Source organism: Sminthopsis crassicaudata, chromosome 6 (assembly GCF_048593235.1).
Source record: "Sminthopsis crassicaudata isolate SCR6 chromosome 6, ASM4859323v1, whole genome shotgun sequence".
Taxonomy (NCBI): domain Eukaryota; kingdom Metazoa; phylum Chordata; class Mammalia; order Dasyuromorphia; family Dasyuridae; genus Sminthopsis; species Sminthopsis crassicaudata.
The window spans coordinates 222,266,439-222,290,889 of NC_133622.1; the positions used below are offsets into that span (position 1 = coordinate 222,266,439).

Here is a 24,451-nt window from a genome sequence, read left to right on the forward strand (position 1 = left end):
CTTAGAAAAGCATTTGTATAGTTCTGAGATAATCAAACTTAAATCTCACAACACTTCAGAAATATTTTCATAAATTTTGCCTAAAAGATATTTTGTAAAAGAATTTCCACAAAATATATTTAATTTTTCCCCAAATATATACTGTACTGCTAATATATTTGTGTTTTGCTTAGATGTCTGATTTCACTAAGGTAGAGATGTCAACATCAAATAAATATGGGACTGTTGAATCAGAAGATCCCTGACAGCTGCATGTGGAGTTAAATTTGTTCACTATGAAAGATAATAGTTTTGTAATGAAACATTTTATGCTTTTTAAAAGTGTGTTAAAGTCAATTTAATGATGATTATTTTAGTGAATAAATTTATTACTATGTCAAAATTAATAGGTATATTTTATGTGGTTTGAGGAACAAAGATGCACATCAGGAAATGAGGAACAATGTCCAAAGAGTTTTTACTGATTTTTTTTTTTTTTTTTGGTTTGTTTTTCATAAATAGGGCTGTTAAAGAAGGCAATTTATTAACTTGTAATTTTACTTAAGAAGATAAAAATAACTGTCAGAATTACTCATGAACTTAAAAGAATCCTAAGAATCTTGTGAAGAAAAATACTAAAAAAAAAAACATGTTTAATGAAAAGGTGACAGCTTCTACTTTTTTTTTAAGTTTAATTTTTTTTTTAATTTTAAAAGTTAAAACTTAAAAAATTTTCAATATGTCTCTCATTTTGTTTAAAAGGGGAGTTCTCAAGTTGAAGTCCATGGGGCTTTTTTTAAAAAACATTTTGCTAACTACATTTCATTTTAATTGGTTTACCTTGTAATTCTATGGATTTTATTTTATGCATTTAAAATTATTTTAAGAAGCATTTATACCCATTAATTTTTAATCAACTGTGCATCCTCAATCAAATTTATTGAATTTTCACTTTTCATAGAGATGTTTGGCATCATATTGATATCAAAAAACAAAACAAACAAAAAAAAAAAACTGAGGCAAAAGTGCTCCCACTTGACTAATCCAGGTGGGCCCAATGCAATTATGCAAGTCAACCAATAAAAAGTTGTCACATAATGACTTTGTTGCATTTCAACTTCTTTAGTTAAAAAAGTCAAAATTTATAAAAACACCAGACAAAAGTAGCTTCTTTTTAAAAGGCATGGGAGAAGAGGAAAAGGGCTAGAGGAAATTGCCTTATGATAAACAAATAGGAAACAAAAAAAAGCTATTGTTTTGGTAATTTTAAGTTCATAGTTTAAAAATTAGGTTGATTCCATATATACTCCAATAGATTTATGAATTCTTTACTTCTTATTTCAACCTATGTCTGCTCATTCTATAAGTGAAAAAAATGTTCACCAAAGAAAATCTCATTCAATGTTCTAGGGACCAACCTCACGACATTCATTCTTGATCATTATTCTCTCACATATGATCAGCCTGCCCTTTTCATTTATCTCTGATGACTTAATTTATACCATTACTCTTATATAATCTCTTGTTGGTAATATATTGCATTCTACTCATAGGTACCATATATCACTTCTCATTTGCCCTTTAGATGATTCCTAATGTCAATGCTTTGGAGATTATACACACATCCAGTAACATAAGATTACTTGTGATAAAATGAACTTTAAAATCTTCCAAAGGCAATCCTGCCTTTTCTTCCCATTTATTCTGGGTCCAACTCAAGTCCTTTTGCAGCTTCTAAGGGACTCCACACACACATACATGCACGAACTCACGCACACACACACACATGCACACACTCAAACCCAATTGTGTGCATATATAAAACTCTATTGGAGGTCCATTCAAATGAGTACTATTGGACAAGAGGCATTTTTCATCCACTTGGCTAAGCCAACCTCTTTTGGGTGATTAAGGATCTTATGTAAGAGACTCTGAAGTATTTTGGGGCTTGATAAAATTATACTATCATTGAACAAAAGAATCTTGTATAATTTTCACATATGCCAAAGAAGTCCCTTCAAGATACCTTCTTGTTCTATTGAATCAAATCCTTTATCATCAACAATATAGTGAGATCTTATACTCTGTATATTTGTGAATTGTTATAAAGATGTGGCCTACTGTGAAAATCTTTCTTATTGAATGCCTTCAATGTATGTCTTCTCAATTGTTAAAAAATCAAGATAGGAAAGCAGGCCTATGGATCAGTAGTTATGGTTACTCTTAATTGCTTTTTTCCCCCAGTACAAGATTTTTTCTCACATCTTATTTTTTCCTTCTTTGGATACCCTAAGAATCAACTCAACACTGTACTGCTTCTGAACACACACAACTCCTCTGTGTGTAATTGGTCTAGTTTACTATCTTTGTTTTCTTAAGTATCATTTCTACTTCTTGAATTCTAACGCTAGTGTTCAAATGTAATGTTAACTGTAGTCTTCTTCACTGTCCTTGTTGTCTTCTTCCTTATAGTTCCATCCTTAATATTTTTTTCAGTGACTGTTTAGTTGGTTTTCTTACCAGCTTTTGTTAAATCTATTTCCCTCCCACTGCTATTTTATTAGATGAGGTTACTCATAAGTGCCTAAACAGGCACTTGCTAACTGAGCCAAAATTTAAGTTGTTTGGGTTTTATTTCAGTAACCATTTACATCACACAAACTTGTTAGAAAAAAAAAAAAAAAAAAACCAAAAAACCCCTTATGAATTGATATCCTTTCCTTCCTTGTTTAAATGGGTGAGATTGTAATTGTCTTTTTCCTGCTGATTTTTTTTTCCACTTTTGAATTAATCTTGATCTCTAAGAAGTCAGTAGTCTACTACATAGTGTTGATTCAGAAATGACTTCTTAAGCAACAAGCTTCTGATGTTATCTACTCTGGGTTATTTTCTTGAGGCAAATATGAATGGATTGGCTTTTATGTAATTTACAATACGTTAGACTCTCATCCCTTACTTCTGAAAATACTTAAACCAATTTTTAAATCATTCTTACTATCCATGAATTAGAAACAAACTTATTTTCAAAAAATGAACTGCTATTTTAAAGCACTGTCTCTAAAGCATATGGATTTATGAATAATTAAGAATGTTACTAAGATCTCTTAGTTGCTGATTTTGACAAGTCTTTTCTCAGACCTCATATTACTTAATTTCTCCAGCTACTGAAAATCTTCAACTATTCCTCCTTCTGCATATACTTTCTCCTTGCTAGGCTTCCATGACACTATTCTCTTCTGGTTTTATTCTATGCCTGGCCATTCTTTTTTTTTTTTTTTTTTTTTTTTTTTTTAATCTCTAATATCCCCTAATACTTTTTGCTGGCCTCTATGCCCTTTTCCCTACATTTTTTTTAGTACTCTCACCAAATCCTATGGTGTAGCTTCCAAATTTAAGTTCCAGTCCCATCTAATCAGCTGCTTGCTAGTCCTCTCTGGGTATTTCATATTTTAAACTTAACAAAACAGAAGTTGTTAATGACAATACTCCTTCAAATATTTCTTTCTGTTGAGAGAATCACCACATCCAAATACTCAACTTTTCAAAAACCTCTGAGGCAGTCAATCCATCTAGTGTCCATTTCACCTCACTATCTTCATCTCAACCCTTCTCTACTCACAGAGCCACAACTCTAAATTATGGCCTTCATCATGTCTTAGTTCTACTAAAGCAATAACTTCTTGGATGACCTTGCTCTAGTATCTCTCCCTCCCCAAACTACCCATCACAAAGTTGACAAAATCATCTTCCTAAAAACGTCTGGTTTTCATTACTACTCTCAAGTCTTTGGTGGCTTCCTTATACTTCTAGGGCAAACATCAGCCCAGTTCTTAAGGTGATTCATAAACTGACTCCAATCTACCTTTAGAAATTGAAGATTTATACTTCTTCAGGCAATCTACATTCCAGCCAAACTAGCCCATTTAGTTAAGCCCATAATTCTATAGTCCTCCTGACTTCCTACCACTTCCCTCCCCCTTCCATGGTACCAACACTTTTCATCTCTTTAAAGATGAATCTTGGGAAATCAAGTATAAAAGACCAGTTTCCTAGAATCCCAAATTGAGCCCCATTGGTGACCTTCCTTCCTCTCAAATGGTTTGTCTGTTTTATACCTAATGCATTCCCCAGAATAAGTTTTTTTATTTTTGTTTTAACAGGTAGGAGCAGCTAGCTTTATCTTCATGCTCACAGGCCTACACATAATTATGGATATAATAGGTGAACTAAAATGGAAGATTTCTGTATCTGGCAAAGTACAGATTATACTACTCATGCAACATGTATTAACTACCTACTCAAGTTATCTTTAGCTGCTGGAATTAGCAAAGACAAAAACAAACTAGCCCTTTACCTTCCAGCTTACATTTTACTGGGGGGTATATAATTTACAGAATAATTTAAGGAGACAGAATGAACAAGGAATGTGTAGAGTGAAGCTTGAAAGATTTCCTTAGAAGGTAATCCCTAAATTAAGCTAAGGATTATAAGGGACAGAGGAGGAAAAAAAAAGAAATGCTGAAGACTTTTGATTCCACTGCTTGTGATTGATGAATGGCTAAAATATTAGGTCAATTATACTGAAAGTAACTTAAATATGTAATAATCTCCACATTTTAGTTGGTGACTTCTTAAGTTGCTGTTGCCCACCCCCCCAAAAAAATCCCAATCATCATCTCCACCCTTCATGAGAGGGCCAAGCCTTCATATGGATAGGCTATTTCTTAAAACAACTATTTGTTCTGGGTCCAAAACTCTTTAGGTCTTTTCATACTGGTAGTTTCCACCCTCCTGGTTTACCATTTAAGGGTCATCCATAAGCCATGATGAGTTAACCACTAGAGCTGAACTTTAGTGAGGATAAGAGAATATAAGCCATCATTGTAGAGAACATTATCAACTTTTAGAAGCAATAATTCCTAAGGACTTAATTCAAACAAATCTTCATACTTCATGGTGAATTACAATTATCTACACTGCAGGTTTTATACTATGTGAATCACTAAAGAAAATGTTTACTCTTATGGCAGGAAGGCAGGCTAGACTCACCGTTTTTGGCCCTCCATATAATATGTGGCCCAAGTACTGCAAACTGATTTCATATTTTGGTGGTGCAAATGAGGAAAACACCCCCCCAAAAAAACCTATCTTCAAATAGAAAAGTATTATTTCTCTATATAACACAGCTAGTTGAGAAATGACTAGTTTAGAAACGTAAGTTAATTTCAATATTTTTATTTGCTTTTCCTAAGTGAACTGCTCTGCATTCATGACAGAAGATAGACATCTTGACTAAACTTTTGACTCCTGTGTTTAACCAGAGGAGTCTTTGGTTTAGTCTAATCTCCTTTAATAGTAAAAGTGACCAACTTGATCAAATATATTTCATTAGTACTGAAATACAATTCTACCTACCCACTTTTCCCACCAAATGCTACAAAAATATTTCTCTACTGATTGGTTAGAAAACTTTTTTTTAAGCTATCACTATTAAATGACCTTAATATATTTTATACTGGCAAGTTATTCTTTATACTTGCTTCAAGTTTCTCATGAATTGAATAATTTTTGCAAGTTATTTAGAGTTAACTGACTTAGCATGGATCACACACTTAGTAAATCTCAAGTATGGGAGGCTTATTTTTAACTAAGGTCCTCCAGACTCCAGGGCTGCTGATGGTCTTATCTAGCTTCCCCAAACTTCATTAAGAACTTTAAAAAAATAAATAAACCTGTGACCTTAGGGTCAAACTAAATATACCACAATTATACAAATATCTATGGATCTTAATATGTCTACCTACTAATTCTGAAAAGCAGCATGATGTATATCAAGAACTAAATTTGGAGTTGGAAACTGACACATACTGGCTGGAGGAGTCACTGTTAAGTCAGTTACTGCTAAGACTGTAAACTACAGCTAAGTTCCTGATCTGAAACAGGGCAAGCAATTTCCACAACAAGAATTCCCAAACTGGTGAAATCATAAAGTCTAAACTTACTTCCCACTCTACACTTCTTCCAATCTAACATTATCAAAATGAAAGTCTAAGAAATATTCAAAAAGATAAATGACAAGCCCTGTCTATTCAAAATTAAAAAATGAATTCTTTTATATTTAATGTAGATAACTTGGTCAACAAGTTATTTATCCCAAAAATTACTTTTTGTTAGGTATGGATTTTCCAACTTCTGTGTATGAATTTAACAGAATTAATAGTTTTGTAAATCAATACAATGTATTTTATTTTATGGGATCAAAATTCTTTTTTTAGGGAGAAAAACTTTCATTCTCCTTTGCATCCCCAAAAGAGAATTCTTAAATTAAGTTTTTTCCTCTGTGCTAACAGCAGATCCAAAGATTCAGAAGCCACTTATGAAAAATGATAGAACAGTTGTGAGACTGGAAGTCAGAAGTAGCAACTCTATTCCAGATCAATCCATGAGTTATTTGTACCCGGTTCTCTATCTATAGTACAGACAGGAACTAATCTCCAAAGGCCTTTCTAGTCCTGAAATTCCATGATTTCATTGAAGTAAAATCTGTGGTTAACAGGAAAAAAATTCAAAATTTTTTATCTCTAATTAAGGTGGACATTTTTAATGTGTACACTTAAGAAAAGATGCTACAACCCTCTGACTCCGCCCCCCCCCCCCAAAAAAAAACACCCTTGTTTCAGTACTTAACACATTCTTAAAACTCATTGTTTAGGGATTTCTGCCATTTAAGAAATCTCACACTAATTAAATCATGGATCTCTTCTGGTCTATCTTCAACTTAGAATTTTGTTGTGGCATTTCAAAAACATTTTCACAACATAAGTTTCAGAAGAGCACTTTTTAACCAAAACAAAAGTCAATGTTGCAAGTTTTTATTAAAAAATAAGTCACTGTTCACAAGATATACAAAGAACAGAGAAATTGAAGGGGAGAAAAAATTACCCCAATGTTCCTTTAAACAGCTATTTTCTTAAAATTGAATCTCAAAAAATACTTTGGCATGACAGCCAATTCACCTTACAGTTAACATAAAATGTAAAAATCTTTAGACTAAGAAAGGATTTTATTCATGATTTTAAGATGAAATAATGTCAAGGGATTTTCTTTGAAAACATTATCAGTTATCTTCCACTAACATGTCCAATCCTTGTTATTCTATCATCCAAATTTACACTGGTACTAAGCATAAAATAAAGCCCAGAATCTAACTCACATATTTTAGCCATTAGCATACTAACACTAAGCTCTTGTGAAGGAAACTAAGGGGTTATCTTAAAAGATTTGCCAGTGTCAAAGAAAATTAGATCTACAGATCTAAAATACAGGAAAGCCTGACACCTACCAGTCTGAGGTCAAAGAGATTCATTATCACTTAGGCCACCCAGGTGATAAAAGTTTTAGCTTCAGCAAAAACTCTTGTGTAATTTATGTAATTTGAGGAAGTTCTTCTGATTCCTTTTCAATATGAAATTTTATTGATGTAGATCTACACCTTGCATTATCAGAGATTACAATGTCTATATAGCCTTTCAAGTTGCATAGTTGAAAAATTTTACTGTTGTGGCCAACCTAGTGAGGAGTTTCTCTGAACTTGGCTGATGTTGAGACAAGACAGAAATCACAACTCAAAATTTTTTCACTTTGATAAGCCCATAGTGCTTGTGTTCCACTAACAAAGCTTGGAGATTTCATGACCACTTGACTGTTCAATCTCCTATCATACTTCCTAACATAAGAATCTCAAACCCAGACTACCACTAGTGGTATGTGCCAATTTCATCTTAGCAGTTCAAACCAATCCCCTAAGTTCCTAAAAGACAAATGCCAAATAACAAAGCTTCATTTAGAATAGTACTCAGCTTCTAGATTACACTATTAACTACTACATCTAGAAGCTTCTTATCTCTTCTTTTACTTAAGAGATTAAAAATGTACTACATGCTTGAAGTACTATATACAATAAAGACAGGATGTTGAGTATATCTTGTACACTTTAAATAAAACTACCTTATGAAAAGCTTCACAGTGAGCTTAAAAAATTATAAGCAACACATGAAGATTAACTATTTTAAGTTTCGTAAAAGAAAATGGAAGATATTTTCTTTTGCTGACCATCAGATGGCTTCTTGGGCATAATCATAAAATGGCAATCAGTAAATCTGGCAAGAAAAAGTGAGAAAAACTTATCTCTCTCACTTCTTTTCACAAGTGGGAGGCTGAGTTTAAAACATCTTATATGTGTAGTATGTGTGCATACACAGACTCTGCTGATACATTAGTTCATGTGTTTTTGTACAAGGCCATGAGCCACTGAGTAGGAGAATAAGATGGATATATTCCTAAATAAAGGTAATATAAAAGATATCAAAAAGATTTTTTATAAAGAAACTGAGTCAATTTCACAACTAGAATTGCAATATCATGGAGTGCTACCTGATCTATTTTTAATAGCCAGGATAAAGTACTAATTTGGTACTTATCACAACCTGCAGATGAAATTTTTATAGTACTTTTAAAATACTTTCAACTTGAACTTGATTGAGTCAGTGTGACAAGTACTGTTATCGTTTTACAGCTGAAGAAAGTTTGGGGGAAGGGAGAGAGAAAAATTTGAAACATTTAAGCTTTACAAAGATGTATGCTAAAAACTATCTTTGCATGTATTTGGAAAAATAAAATGCCACTTAAAAAAAAAAAAAAATTGAGTTTGAAGTTACTTGTCCAAAAGGGTATGAGTAGGTAAAACCTAGATGAAAAGGTTTTCTGCGAATGCAATTCTCTTCTTGCAAAGGAATAACAATGTCTCAAAGGATGACAGTGTCAGTGACTAGCATAATTATGGAAGCTGACTTCTAAAAATCTGGTGTTCCTTGAGCAGTAGTTATAAACTTAAGAAATTTCCCAATAAGTAGTAGTTTTCTGTTTCCCATTCATTTTATATTTCAAGGTATTATTATATTTACAATCCTAGAGGATTCTTAATCACTCAAAATACATCAAACCATGTTTGTATTTTGTCTTAGTAAATTTAATAATTACCAGAAAATTGAATTATGGAAAAATGAAGTCCGCCCCAGGTCAAATGATTAAAACAATAGATTTGAAGGCCAAAGATTTCTTGTAACAAAGTAGGCAATTCATTATGGCATGAGTTCTTCTGGTTTCAATTAAGTTAGTCTTTACAGTACCACACTGTATTTTTTTTTTTAATTAATGGGTAACCTACAACTTATATACCACAATCTAAAATATTTTTTCATACTTCCAATGCTATTATTTGAAACTTCATAATTATTTGAAAATCAACCAAAAAACATTAAAGACCAAATTCTAAAATAGCGGGTGAATTTAGTGGATCAATGAGTTTCCAAAACTGTGAATGTAATTGCAGTTTTGATCAAAAGGCATAATTAACATCCTGAATATGGGAGTTGACAGAAGCACTGTACTCTTCCCAGACAGGTGCATATATGGAGAATTCTAATCTAATCTGGGCACCATTTTTAAGGCAAAAACAGACACTCCACAGAAAGGTAGATAGGATGGTGAGAGATGCCTTTAGATTTTACTAATGGAACAATGGAAGACAATGGGAATGGTAAGAGAAACATGATAGTTGTCTTAAACTATTTCTTAGCATTAAACTTTGTTATGTTTGACCCTATATGCAGAACTGGAAGCAGATAGAAACTGTAGAAAGGCAACTCCAGCTTGATGTAAAGAAAAAAGCTATCCAAAGTAAAAATTACATGTCTTGGGAAGGAGGAAAATCTTCCTAATTTAGGTGTCTTTGAGGAAAGTCTGAATGAATTCTTAGAGATGTTAAAAGGGTATTCATGTACAGGTTGTACTAAATGGCTTCTAGAGTTCCTGTGCAACTCTTGAAATTCTGTGGTTAGTAAATGTGTTTAGTAGAAAATTTAAATGAGATAGATAAGCCAAGTCAAATAATTAGTGAAAATGCTGGAAAATCTTCTGTCTTCTAGTTCTACTACCATCACCACTATTGCTATAACCAAAATTGAAAAACCTGAATTTTTTTCATTGAAAAGAAAAAATATTAAAGACTAGGAAATATGGTTGGGGGGGGGGGAGAGAAGAGATAGACACATCTAATTAAGACTTTTTCCTAAATTCTGAATCAGGACTAATGGAATAAAATAAATTATAAATATATGTCTTGCTTTAAGTTCAAGAATTTAGCCCCATTTTGAAATGAAAAATCCTATTTCCAAATCACAAGTCTTCTAATATGTTAATGTCCAATTCAAACAACTAATATTTCAGGCCAAAAGTATATTCTAACAAATTTCTTTGCCTTTAAATTATTAATACTTACCCAATCCAAGCAAAGAATTTTTCGGAAGAAATGTAACTTGAAAATCTACCCAAACTCTGGTAGACTGGATAGGTCTAAATTGTATGAAAAAAAAAAAAAAAATGTGTATGGAGAACAGCAAAATACTAATAGCTAGTATATGGTGAGAGCTTTAAGGTTTGGAAAATTCTTTACATATATTATTTCATTTAAGCCTCACAACAACCCTGTGAGATAGGAAGTATTATCTTCATTTTAGAGAAAACAAGAGAACTTTAAAAGCAGGAAAATTGTAAGGTGAAAACTATCATTCTGAACTCTATTATGGTTGCTTTAATCTGCAGATTCACAGAAATGTTGAGTGACAGTTTTTTTAAAATGTGCCACTAGGCATTAGTACTTGGATTATTTTAAATTTAGAATTACCTTACTAAATTCAAGTTTTGTAAAGCCAAAACTGAGAATAAGGATTACTGATTGTAAAGGTTAACCTCAAATCAAGTTATACAATTTGGGGAGAGGGAGACAAAAATTGAATTCTACAACAGACTGATATCCTTTGGGTCATTTTTTATGTTGCCTACAGATTAAAAATAATTGATGTGAAATTTAACTCCCCCCCCTAATTTTATTAAAATAAAGTATCTGGGGAGAATTTCTTAAACTTAGTATTATAAAAAGAAAATGTTGGTTGTTCAATCTCTCAATTTCTGTCACTCACAGTAAAATTTACCATCCCTATAAATTATTAAAAGAGTTCAGCAGGGACCAGTGTTCTTGGACAAAGAGGCAGCATGTATGAAAAAATATAGGCCCCAGGTAATTCTCCATCAAAATAAAATTTTACTGTATACATTAAAATGAAAAATAAGTAATATGTAAACCTACATAGTATATACAGTAAAATTATCACCTCTAGAGGTTACATACAAAGCCACTCTAGCTTTTCCCTCCTATAGTATCTTAGGCATTTAATTCTCCAAATATTAAGTACCTAATGAGTGTAAGGCATGAGATATAGAGAATACAAAGATAAAAAGCAGTGTCTTTTCTCAAAAAGCTCACTTAACAGTAGAGAATAAAACATGTAAACAAATGAATGACAAAACAGAACAGATTAAGGGCAAAAAAGGCATCTCTAAAACTGGTTTAAAATTTGAGGGTTTAGAGCAGGAGTTCTCAAACTATGGCCCGCAGGCCAGATACTGCCCGCTGAGGACATTTATGCGGCCGCCGGGTTATGGCAAATGGGCTGAGGGGTGGAGACAGAGTGAGTGTTTGTTTTTACTGTAGTCTGGCCCTCCAACAGTCTGAGGGACAGTGAATTGGCCCTCTATTTAAAAAGTTTGAGGACCACTGGTTTAGAGTGTTCACTTTCAACTAGCAAAACAGGAAATGTAACATGGGGATAAAACATTTGAGTTGGTCCAGGAAGATTTCATTGAAGGCCCAAGTCCATCAGCACAAATACAAGAAGTGTACACTGAAAATAGAAGAACAGCAGTTTAGATCTGATATAATGTATGTCAACAATGTGAATAAAGCTAGAAAGAAAGGTTGGAAACAAATGGCAATGGACCTTTATACTTTTAATAATCCACTGAACTTTTAAAAGCAGGACTGTTATGTCCAGATCCATGATTAGGAAGAGGAATTTTACATTTATGAAAAGATGGGCAGGAAAGGAATTAAGACTGAAGACAGGAAACCAGGTAGACAGCTATTAAATAATAGTCACTAAAAATGACGAGGGGAGCTGGAGAAATGGATCAGTACATGCTTTAAGTTCATGCTCAAATAATTACCATTCCCAGCTACATACATACCTAAGACTTCAGAGGAAAATGGTACCTTATATTATCAAGAGTCCTACTCACCAAAAAACAGAAAATTCAAGTAGTATGCCCAAAGTCATAGAACTACTTGATAATAAAATTCATTCATCTTCAACTACATCATCTATTTCCTTGCATTTCTTTTAAAGAAATGCTTCAAAATATTTTCTACATGCATGTTTAAGCCACATCAACACAGCATACATTTAATCAAGAATAGCCAAGAAAGCAATAAATAGAAATTTATGATGTTATTAATTGAAAAACCATTTATTAAGTATCTACTACGTGCCAAGGAATATGCCAGCAAGTTACAAAAGACAAAAACAATCACTGCCCTCAAAGAGCTTACATTCTATTAACAGCAAGTTTGTGATAACTACATAAAAAGCACTCATTCTCAAACATGTCTATTTTATTATTAGTTTTATAGAAACATTGCTTTGCATTTATGCTAGAAAAGATTCCAAAAGTACATTTGTACTGGAAGTCATTGGCAAGAGGCTTTAACTGGAGTGCGAAAATTCTGTTTAATATACTGTTGAGCCACCCAAATGACCATAAAGCCACTTAAATGTGAGTGCATAGACTTTCAATATATCTGTAGTGTTTTAATGTTTACCAAGTTCTTTCCTAACAGGTAATGTACTACAAGTTATAAATATCACTTTACTGATGAGGTAACAAACTGGGAGGCTAAACTGAATTAAACTTAAAATCTTTGTTTTCAAGAATCCCATAAGTACTAAGTTTAGAAAAAGAAAATTCAACATGAAAAAGCACGCATATCATTTTTTCCTATGAACTATAGCTACTTCCTATAAAAAATACAAAACCCATCATATATTTAAGAATTAAATGAATGGTCCTCTTATTTAATTACTTAACTTTACAGAGGAAGATTAAAATGACATCACCAAATGTGTAGTAGCAGAACTTTGTTTGAATCAAGATTCTTTTGACTCCAAATATAGCACTTCCCATTAGGCCACACTGTTCCTCTCATTTATTTTTAATAATACTCCACAAAGTGCAATGTGCATATGAACAATCAAACTTTTTTCTTCTTTTTAAAGCATAGTGAGAAACAGGAGTGCAACTATTAAATAGTGTTATCCATGCAGGTTTTATTTAAATTAGGTTTATTTAAATACTTAAACATTGCATATTTATTAAATATTTTAAAATTACTAACACTCACTAAAAAACTCTATTTTTACAGGGACAATTCAGATTAAGAGATTTGCCCAGGGTCACACAGCTAGTTCTATAACTTCTTGCAAATCTTTTTTCAATTTTAGCAAGTCTTCATTTTCTCCATTCCCAGATAATGCTGCCTCAACTTGTTGAAGCTGAGCCTTGTAGCTAGCCAGTTGCTTTGCTAGATCTTAAAGTGTCGCAGACCAGATATGACCTCATGGCCCCCTGACTTGAGGGGGAGGGTGCTCTATCTACTATACCAACTACTACTTTAAATTATTTTTATTTTTTTAAACTTACTTAAATTACTAATTGAACTATAACCTCTACAATTTGAAATTTAGTCCAAACGAATTTTTTAACTAGAAATACTAAAGGATATTCCTATGTCATAAAAACGAAAGAACATCATTCCTATAGTTTTAGTATATCTAATACTCAGGATTCTATACATACATAGATTTGTGTGTAAGAGTGAGACAGAGAGAAGAGAGAGAAGAGAGAGAGAGAGAGAGAGAGAGAGAGAGAGAGAGAGAGAGAGAGAGAGAGAAAAAGAGAGAGAGAGAGAAAGAGAAATATTATAAAGCAAACACAGGCTGCTGGATTCAGAGCCAGCCTTGGAACAATGAAAATCTGGCTCTAAGTCCAATAAACCTCTAACATTTAGTGAAACCACTAATTTAAGTGAATGAAGTAATATTTCTGGTGCCTTAAGTTAATTCCAAGACTTTAAAAGTTATAGAAGAAATGTGGATATGCATGAGAAAAAGTAGTTTCCATTCTGGAAGTTTCAATGATGTTTGTAAAATCACAGGTCCCATAAAATATATTCTCATGAATCAGAAAACTAGATTTCCATGCTAAAATGAGAAAATTATGATATAATTATTTTTAGATTTTCCAGTCCTTAAGCAACATTAACTTTCAGGCTGCTGGCCCATTTACTAGATAAAACAAAACTAGAGAGCTAAAAAAAAAAAAAAAAAAAAGGACTTTAATGACTTTTACTTTCATGAAAGTAGAATGTCATTTAACTACATTAAGGTTTAGGACCAACTTAGGAAAAGTTATGAAAAGCAAATATTTTAATGCTTCTGTAATTTTATTTCAAATCCATAATAATATTTGACTAAGACTTAGCTGATTACAAAATAAAATATATCGTAAAATCAGGATTTTAAGAGTACCATTAAAGTGATCTTTTAAAGGAACAGAAATCTACTCAAAAATTTTTATGTAAAAAAGATCACAATCTCCCTGAAGACAGAAACCATCTGTTGAACAGAAAGCAATTATTTGTACTTCATAAAGAGATTTCCTATAATCATTTATTTATTTGTTTAAAGGAGAATAAGCACCAGTACAGAAAAGAAAATCTCCATAGTTCTGAGGTCACAGAGCTCTAAAAGTAGTTTTAACTATGCAGTATAAATGTACCATATATATTAATTTTTTGCAATTATCCTTTATAAATACAATGAGTACAAGTACAGATCTTTATAAGTACAGATCCTAGAACTCAGTAATTTGGGATTCAAAACTTAATAGGGGCTTATTTGCTTCTTCAGAGCTGAAGTGAGTATTATTTCATAGCCTTCTTAGAGGTATGCATCAGATCACCAAATAGCAAAAACAGGCCAAAAAATGTCTTTTGAGTAACTTCAACTGTATAGTGAAAACCGCAGTGCTGAGCATAGTTAAGTACTCAAAAACATGTTTAAAAAAATTGCATTTTTCTAAAATTATATAAATAAAACAATCCAAATGGAAAGACCAAAGTAGAGTAAGGAAAACTAGCATCTAATACTGGCTTCGTAATTTGTTGGTCAATAAATGTATATTGGGTGTTAGAAGAGAGGGCAGAGAAGAAAAATAATTTTATCATAATATTAAGCACAATTAATTGCTTAATAAACTAAAGTAGTAAAAATATATTCATAGTGTAGATTGGTAACCCGTTTCTTATCAAATGATTTAATTGCAAAAGGACTCCACAGATGCTCAACTCAAGTTATGGATCTGCAGGTAACAGATAAATAAGGTATAACTCCTATGATTTTAGTCAGTTATTGACAAAAATTTTTGGGGAAAAAAACATATTTAAAAGTGCGTTCTAAAAGATAAAGCACATATGCAAATGAAAGCAATGAGCTTTGGAAAACACTCCCTTCAGTTCCAAAGGAAATAAAAATTCTTTGATTCAGCATTTAACTGAACTTTGGAAGAACAAAGATCTTTTTTAGAAAAAAAATGTTTTTAAATGAGCTACTTAATACTGAACTACCCTCATGCAACTAACTAAGCAAATTAGAGACATTGTACAGGACAATTTTTATAAACATGTTAAGTGGAACAAGCTATTCTCTAAGGTGCTTTCTATCAAGTTCTATGATCTATAATCTATTTAAACTCCTGTCAATGAATCAAAGTATTTACTGAATTTCCAAACAATTGTATATGGGGAAAAAAATCATAATTCACAAAATTACTTTATAATCTAATTCTGATGAAATTTTCTAAGTGCTCTACTTTAAAAAAATGAAATCTGTACAAATTTATATAAATTATTACTGTACACTAAATCACCTACATAGCCATCTCTAATCGAGTAGGTGCAAGGAATATAAATTGTTTTAAAAAGCTGTTCTTACTAACAGTATCAAAATGTACATTCAAAATTTGGCATTGTAAACAGTTTACATACTGAGTCTAGAGGAGCACATAAAATCAGGATTTATAGCTGAAAGGGACTTTAGACATCATCTGCTCCTTCATTTCAGAGACAAGGAAGAGAAGGCAGAGTGGTGAAAGTGATTTGACCAGTGCTGAGATTTAAAGCCATATCTCTGAATTCTTCCCCCCCCCCCCATTAAAGGTTGATCAAGGTTGGTCATTTAAAAAACAAGTCATTACACATAGAAAGGCAAAGTCCAGTTAATAGATTTAAATCCCCCAAACCTAATCATCTATTAGAAAGCACTTTTGAGGAATTTCAGCTTTTAGAGCTTTATTTTTATGACTTAATAAAAAGAGATGGCCAAAACAGTTCCCATATGGGTAAGAAAATTGTTCTTGGCAAATGTCTCAAGATAGAATTATGTTTTTTTGTCTTTGGGCAAGATTTAATTTGCAAAATACCCTAGATTTCTAAATACCACGTGCTACCATTTTGCTCTGTTGATCTTTTTTCAATATTAATACTTTCTGTTCTGTTCATTCAGAAACTGGATATTGCACAGAAGGAATAGGTGGAAGAATAACTACAGTGACAACTACATACTTTCTGGGGTGGGAGACCCAAAGTATTACAATAAAATAACCATATACATAATAACATAAACTAAAAGCAAGAAAGTAAATTGCCCAGTGTTTAAGAAACATGTAAAAGTTTATTTCCATTCAATAACATATCTTCATAATAATCTGAAGATTATTAATCAATGAATCTAAATTAACCGTCTACCTTGCCCTGAAGTTTTGGGTAGACACACTGTCCCTTATATATCATTTATCTCTCAAATTCTCCTACTTTTTGCTACCATGGTGGCTAAAGATGCACCTTCATATTGCTATATATGAATATTCTATACTGTATGGTAACTAAGTAAAAACCTGTTTATATGTTTAAAAAGGTAAGAGTATATATGTTTCTTCCCATGTCTGTTAATGAAGTGTTTTCACTTAAAATGAACGAGAAATAAAAATAAGTGTATGGTGTAAAGTGATTTGTAATTGAAGAGTACCATTAATATGTTGAAAAACCTTGTACCTCTCAAATACATTGGGCTAAATTTCAAAGAAAAAACAAAAGGCTTTTGTGCTTCCACCAAGATATACAAAGAAACAGAAAATATAAGATTTTATTGTAGGGAAAATGAGCAACTTGTTTAAAAGAATTATCTGAAACAAAATTCCTTTAGTTTAAGACAGTGACTTTCCACAATAAGGTTGAGAAATGCTAAATGAAGAATAATTACCAAGAAGAGAACATACTTCCGTTTGTGGAAATACATAGAACCTGTCCTACAAATAATGTGGTGAGATGTAGGATAAGAAAAAAAGCATCTTAATAAGCACTAAAAGATCTTCAAAGGACTAACATCTATCCATTCTAGGAGTTCCCTTAACAGATATTCCTTTTCTAAATATTAAGTTATTCATCTGTTGAGTTGATTGCCTTCATACAGTTGAGGGACTCTGTGCTAGTACAAAACATGTGTTTGCAAGAAAATGTCACTCTCATTTCCATTCAAAATTATATACTACTCCATTTATACATTGGTATGAGACTAATTTTCAGAAAAGCACATCATACAAACAAAAAAGCACAGTTGATTTCTATGATAAAATCTGTAATAATCACACAGACATGGACCAACATTTATTACAAACAGAAAAAGAGCAAGTCCATCAGGAAAAAGTACAGATGTTTTTAAAGTTTTAGGTTAAGAATAAAACAGAAAAAAAACCTACTGTCTACATGATATACGCAGTATGGAGATATACAGGACAAGCATCATAGAGTTGGCCACTTGTATAAGTCACATGGCTATATTTATACAAATAAAAGTCGAATATACAGTATAATTGAAGACTAGCTCAAAAAATTATTAAAGAGAAATGTTAGCAATGGAGAAGTTTATTTTGATTTCCAGCTCCATCCTGAAGTCACTTCGATTTCCCAAGAAGAAAGCCTATTTTTTAAAAATGGTAGATATAGGTTTTTTTTTAAAATCTATTATATGTAAAATAAAGATAAAACTGAAGAAATAAGGGACAAATTTTTAAAATTCAACATTTTCCAAAAGAAGCAATCAACTCACTGCATATTTTTATTCAGGAATTACAGCTTATATAAACAAAACATTCATCCTAGTAATAGCAGCATTTTAGTCTTCATTATTTATTTAGCTACCAATAAATAACATCCTTCAATAGGAACAAGTATCTTCATAAAATGGTCACAACTCAGAACCTTGAGCTGTACCTAATAAGGGAATGCTGCAAGCAGTTTCTATGTTGTCTTCATTGCCTACACATAAAAGCGTACCAACTACAAAATAATTAAGAACAACAAACAAGATGACAAACACATCATGTATGTTCATAGTCTACAATTCTAGTGTTAAGCATCAAATGTCAAGAAGCGTTGAAATTTTGACAATGATTTTCATTATTTTCTCAACTATTCAAAACAATATAAGATTCAAAAGCTGTTCTTCTCAATGCTGCATTCCATGTGACCCAGGGGAATAGATGAAATGACATTTCTTAGAATACAAACTACTTTCATTTAAATTATATAAATGATTCAAATCCAAGCTATAGCTGTACTCTCAATAAGATTTTGTAAAAAAAAAAAAAAAAAAAAATCTCACAATTTAAAACACCAAAAATAATTTGATCATGTAATAGTCATATTTGGACTCTATTTTGGACTCTGATGTTTATTTGATAAGTTATGTGGCCAGGTATCAAAAATCTCAACATAGAAATAATTTAAACTTAAAAGCATGATGCACTAAAAATATATGAGATATTTAATTCCTTTTCTGAAATTAAAGGTTTAATATAGATAGTTCATATACTTTCAGGCAAAATCATGGTCAAAAGTAACTTGGGGAAAATAAATTTTTCAAACAGTACAATGTATACACAAAAAGGTGGTCATTGCAAACTTTTCATTAAAAAGTTATTTTGAAAATCATAATAGATCAATTGCAGAATAAGAAAAGTAACTCATTTCACTATTACAACAAACAAGTGTTTCTGTAAAATGAGTGATATATTTTATGGTTCATGTTTTTAATCCACATTAAATGGTTATAGCTGCCATTATTTTATTCTATGTGTAAAAAAGAAAAATCTCACTGGCCAAAATTTAAACTAATGAGCAATTTTTTTCTATTACTGTTTCCCTAAATAGATATAATCATTTATTTTAATGGTTTTAACTTTAAAAATAAAAAATTTACCTCATTCTTAGAACTGACAGAAGGAAAGATGAAAATTGTTTCATAATAATTTTGTAAGTAAAAATAATTTCAAGAAATTTGTTTCCCCCCTTTTTTTTTTCTACTGGGAGGTAGAGAAGATAATGTAATAAAAATCACTCGTTTCCCTCTTTTTCGGAACATCACACTAACACTTTGTTGGATTATACTCTCAATTCAGGGGAATATGTTTCTAATATTTTATCGAATGAACTCCTGAATGAAATTAAGAGCCAATATCTGTCTCTCCCTAGGTGAATATGCTAACAAAATTTCATTTTCTTACAGGTACACATAATACATCTTATGATAATTTAAAATAGCTTAACATGTATTATGAATTTTTCCCTTATGTATTTTGCCAGCCATCATGTTACCATATTAAGAAGTTGAAATGTCACATATGCCACTCAAGAATACCAATACCAAATTATGTGGGATGACCAAAGAAAATGTGTTAATTCTGATGTAAGTGTAAAAATTAAATACCAAATCTGAGGGAAAAAATTGAGAGCTAATTATTAGTAGAGAAAAATATCCCAGAAACAATTGTTTCTAGAATAAGAAAACGTACTATATTAATTCCTACCCAAGCAAATGATGCCAAAAATACACAATCTTTATAGTCTTCAACCTTATTTCCTGACAGGAATCATCTTAGCAAATATTTCATAAAACTACTGAGGCAAATAAAAGGATAACCAGTTCTGGACAGTATCATAAAATGAGTATAACCATGTTTTTAAAATCTTAGTAATTCAAATTGGTTGCAAATATTTTGAAAATGCATTATATTCCTTTAGAATGTGACATGTTTAATAGCTGGTTTCAATATCCTTAGTAAGGACCTATGGTATATTTTCCTGATTAATGAGTTAGGGAATTTTCCCCCAATTGTCTCAACATCTAAATAATGTTTTAAAAGTTACTTATTTTCCAAAAAATAAGTTATTAAAAAAGTTATTTTTATCTGTCTCTTTCTTCCACTCCACTCCCCTCTCCTCTGTTGAGGGAAAAAAAAAACCAAAACTGAAAAATAAAGCCCTTGAGATGTAGAGGCATAGTCCAGCAAAAACAAATTCCCACATAGGTCATGTCTGAAAATGTATGTCTTTCCGCATTTTAAATTCATCACTTTTCTGTCAGGAGGTGAGTGGCAAAAATGTAGCATTTCTAATACAAAGAGAACTATCATTTCCATAATTGAAAATATATTACATATGATATACAATCATATCTGATGAGCTTGCATGTAAACTAGTTTCTCTGTAAAGCCAGCACTGCAATGCAGATCAGGTTCAGGTGCTCCAGGTTCTTTCCTTTACTGAGTGACAGAGAGCAGCAAAGATGTCTGCAATTCAGATAGGGCTATTCACTCACCTGTTATATCTGTGGCAGTCTAATCTGATGGTTTAGTTTTAAAAGGGAAGGAATGTTACCAGAGAACGAGCGAGGTATCCTCAAAGATTTGTTCGGAGCATGTGAAGCAGAAGACTAGATGCCGAATAAAGTATGTGTGTAACACACATACATACACACATACATATACATACACACAAACACACACACAATCTTCACACTCTTCTAAACTAATCTCTTCCAAATTTTGCAAAATAATATAATTCAAAAGACCACAAATGAAGTTAGTACACTGGAGCCTCCCTATAACTCTATCCTTAGAGGCCATGTTGTGGAAATTGTGCTATAGTAAAGTCCTTTCAGTACTTCTGATAACTACATTTCCAAGAGAGAACTATGTTGTAGTAGATGTTATAGTATATGGTGAGGTCATGTTATAAAAAGGTTCCAGTGTAGCTAGGAATTTACATTGAGAAGTTTCTATCCAAAATAAAAATGGTTAAAAGATAGACAACTTGTAGCTTAATTTGGACTTTAAACCATTTATAAAAATCAATTTTAAATGACTAAATTCATTAATATTTAACCTACTGCTTTGACTTCACATTTTAAACTGATAAACGAGAAAATTTCAGTCCCAATATTAAATAAATTTTAAACTTTTTCTATGGCTATTATAAAGATTCAAGAATTTCTTCTACAAGTATATTTTGTATAAATTGTGTCTTTAGAAAGATAAATGTGTTTATTTCATCTTAAAATTAACCTTTATGCAAGACACATAAAATTCTTTTTGTATTAGTTAAATGATTACAATACTTTTGATAACCCATACATTTAATACAGAAATTTAAACTGAAAATCATTTGTGCCCAAAGAAATGTTTCACACGATCACTGGAGACACTCAAATATGCTATAAAACTAAGTTTAACATTTCCAGATTTTTCACATAAGCCCATATTTAGTTTGTAAGTAGGAACAAAAAGAAAAAATGAGTTCTAAATAAATGACACAGGAGGCAATAAATTGACACGACAAGTAAATAAAAGGCTAAAGCACTCCAATACCATTGAAACTGTTTTAATGTTGTTGCAATTCCATAATGCAACAATCATCAGCTTGTGAAGGACCCAAATTTCAGAATTCATTTTAATTACTCCTTTATACCTATTTTACAAAATAAAGGCAAGAGACATTTAAATCCTCCTTGTCCTAGTTGTGGTTATGTTCCTAATTTGCTATTTGCTATCACTATTGTGTAAACTTCAATTCCTATTGGGTGTTATATAAGGAAAATAAAATAAAAAATATTAACCTCTGCTTCAATGTACAGTTTCCAGAATCTGCCAGAACTGGGGAACTGGGCAACAAGGCGTTCATATGTCTTCCGTGCTTTGTCTATAGGTTGATTCTAAAAATTAAAAACCAATAAATAGCATTTACAATATTATGATTATGTAAATATTTACTCCAGAACCAAAGAGTGTGATTGGACCCATAGAGAAGGAAATGTAATCCTATATCACTAAACCTGTGCCTCTCGAATGAGAATGCTCCAAGCGTCAAGGTCATATGGATTCTCTTCTAATTTCTTTTCTGCTTTCTTCACTTTTTCTGGGACATATTCAGCAGCCTAAGGGGGAAAAAAACAGATAATGAACAGAAATTACTGTTTTAAGAGCCCAGTGCCAATTATTTAATCTAAGTACAACACAAACCCCAGGATTCAATGTTAAAGCACCAAAAATGTTCCGTTATGTAAAGTAGATACTAAAGATAATCAACAACGATTGATTAAAAGCTTATTATGTGACAAGCATCGTGCTAAGCACTGAGGCAAGTTCTTGCCCTCAAAGAATTCATATTCTAATGGTTGAGTCAAAATGAAGACAGTTGTCTTTGTATAAAAACTATAAATAGAATGTGAATGAGAGGTAATCTCAGAGGGAAAACCACTAGCAGGCAGGGAGACTATGTCTCCTGTAAAAGATAGGATTCTAACAGTCTCAAAGGAAATCAGAGAAGCCAGGAGATGGAGAGCAGAAGGGGAAAACCAGAATTCTGGGATCACAGAGAGAAGAATATTTGTTTAAGTTTAAGGGGAAAAGTAAGGGGACAAGTTGTGAAGGCCCTTAAAAACCAAAGAGAGGTGTTTATATTTGACCCTGAAAGTATTAAGGTGCCACTAGAGTTTACTGAGTGGATGGGGAGAGGAGGGGAAAGGAAAGCAAGAAGGGGAAGGAAAAACTGAGTTCTGTTTTAAAGAGGAGGGTAGAGAAGAAATTAGGATTAGATAAATAAGAATCCTGGCACAGATATAATAATTAAACTCAAGGTACCAAATGAGATTCCAAAGGGACATAGTATATAAAAGGAGAAGAGAGTATAGGAAAGAAACTTGGGTAACAGCCAATGAAAGATTTTAGGACATAATTCTCTTATTGGGAGGAAAAAACTGGTTTCTTTGAAAGAAACATTTGAAACATAAAAACAAAAGAATAAATCTACAGTATGACCAATAGTTGAAAGTCAGATTAACTTTATAAATAATTCACATTTATGCTAAAAAATACCTTCCTCAAAACTGTGAGAGGGCATGTCTCCTCATTTTATAAATGGTGGATCAGAAGTAAATATACAGCTAGCTAACTAATTAAGGATTTGATTTCAGGTAGCCTTGAAAGCCTAGCACTTTTTACCTTATACCAGGCTATATTTCTAATAATTTGAAGACCTGCCCACCAAATAGAGTCCTCATTTGCAAAACAAAAGATCACACACCATAATTTCTAAGATTCTTCCCAGTCAATAAATCTAAGAAATAAACTTGCTCTGGATATTAGTTAGCTACGTAAGGAACACATTAAAATGTTTCTTCCTACGAAACATGAATACAAAACAGCAAGTAGTCCATTTTGGTTAGCTTAGCAGCACAGTTTAATCTCACATAATAGAAACTTTTCATGGTCATACTAAAACGCTACTAAAAAAAACTTGAGATCTTTACCAAACAATTCCTGTTCCCTGGACTTGCCTTCTAACCCCAACCCAACTCATCATATTTATGAAGGAATATATGCTTAATGTAGGGGTTTTAAACCCAAGATCCATGAATTCAATTAAAAAAAATTCTCTTGATAAATTATTTCTATAGCTTTTCTTTGTTTCATGTCAGATGGATTGATGGAAGTGTGCCAAGCTTGAAGTCCGGAAGACTCATCTTCTGAGTTCAAATTTGACCTGAGACATTTACTAAATAATTTCAGAATTGGACACAACTGAAATGACTGAACATGTTATGTCTTTAAAAACATTATCCTGAATGGGGGAGAGGGGGGAGAGAAGAGCCACAGATTTTACTAGACTGTCACAAGGATCCAAAAAAATTAAGAAACCTTCTTATATAGAATATCTTCTGGGGAAAACAAAGATTCCTTATATAGCCAATGGTGTTCAGGAGTTTCAATCATGTCCCACTCTTCATGAACCTATTTGGGGTTTCACGGGCAAAGATTGAGCAGTTAGGTGGTGCAGGGAAGAACACAGTAAAAATTACCTTTATTTTTACCAAGAAAACCCCAAATAGATACATGAAGAGTTATACACAACTGAAAAACAACTGAACTTGAACTGGCAAAGATACTGAAGTACTGGGTGTTCTATTTCCTTTTCCAGGTTATTTTATAGATGAATATAATGAGGCAAACAAGGTTAAGTGTGTGACTCAGAGTGACAAATGTCTGAAGCCAGATTTGAACTTAGGTC

At 32.1% G+C, this 24,451-nt stretch overlaps 1 protein-coding gene across 1 annotated transcript in view; it reads right to left on the reverse strand.

Annotated features, from left to right (window-relative positions):
• CSTF3 (cleavage stimulation factor subunit 3) overlaps positions 1-24,451 on the reverse strand; it is a 77,466-nt gene that overhangs the window by 37,064 nt on the left and 15,951 nt on the right. Inside the window, exons 2-3 of the mRNA XM_074276749.1 lie at positions 22,218-22,319; positions 22,002-22,097 (exon numbers count right to left, since the gene is read on the reverse strand). Of these exons, the coding sequence (XP_074132850.1) occupies positions 22,002-22,097; positions 22,218-22,319 (198 nt within the window). The remainder of the gene's footprint in view (positions 1-22,001; positions 22,098-22,217; positions 22,320-24,451) is intronic.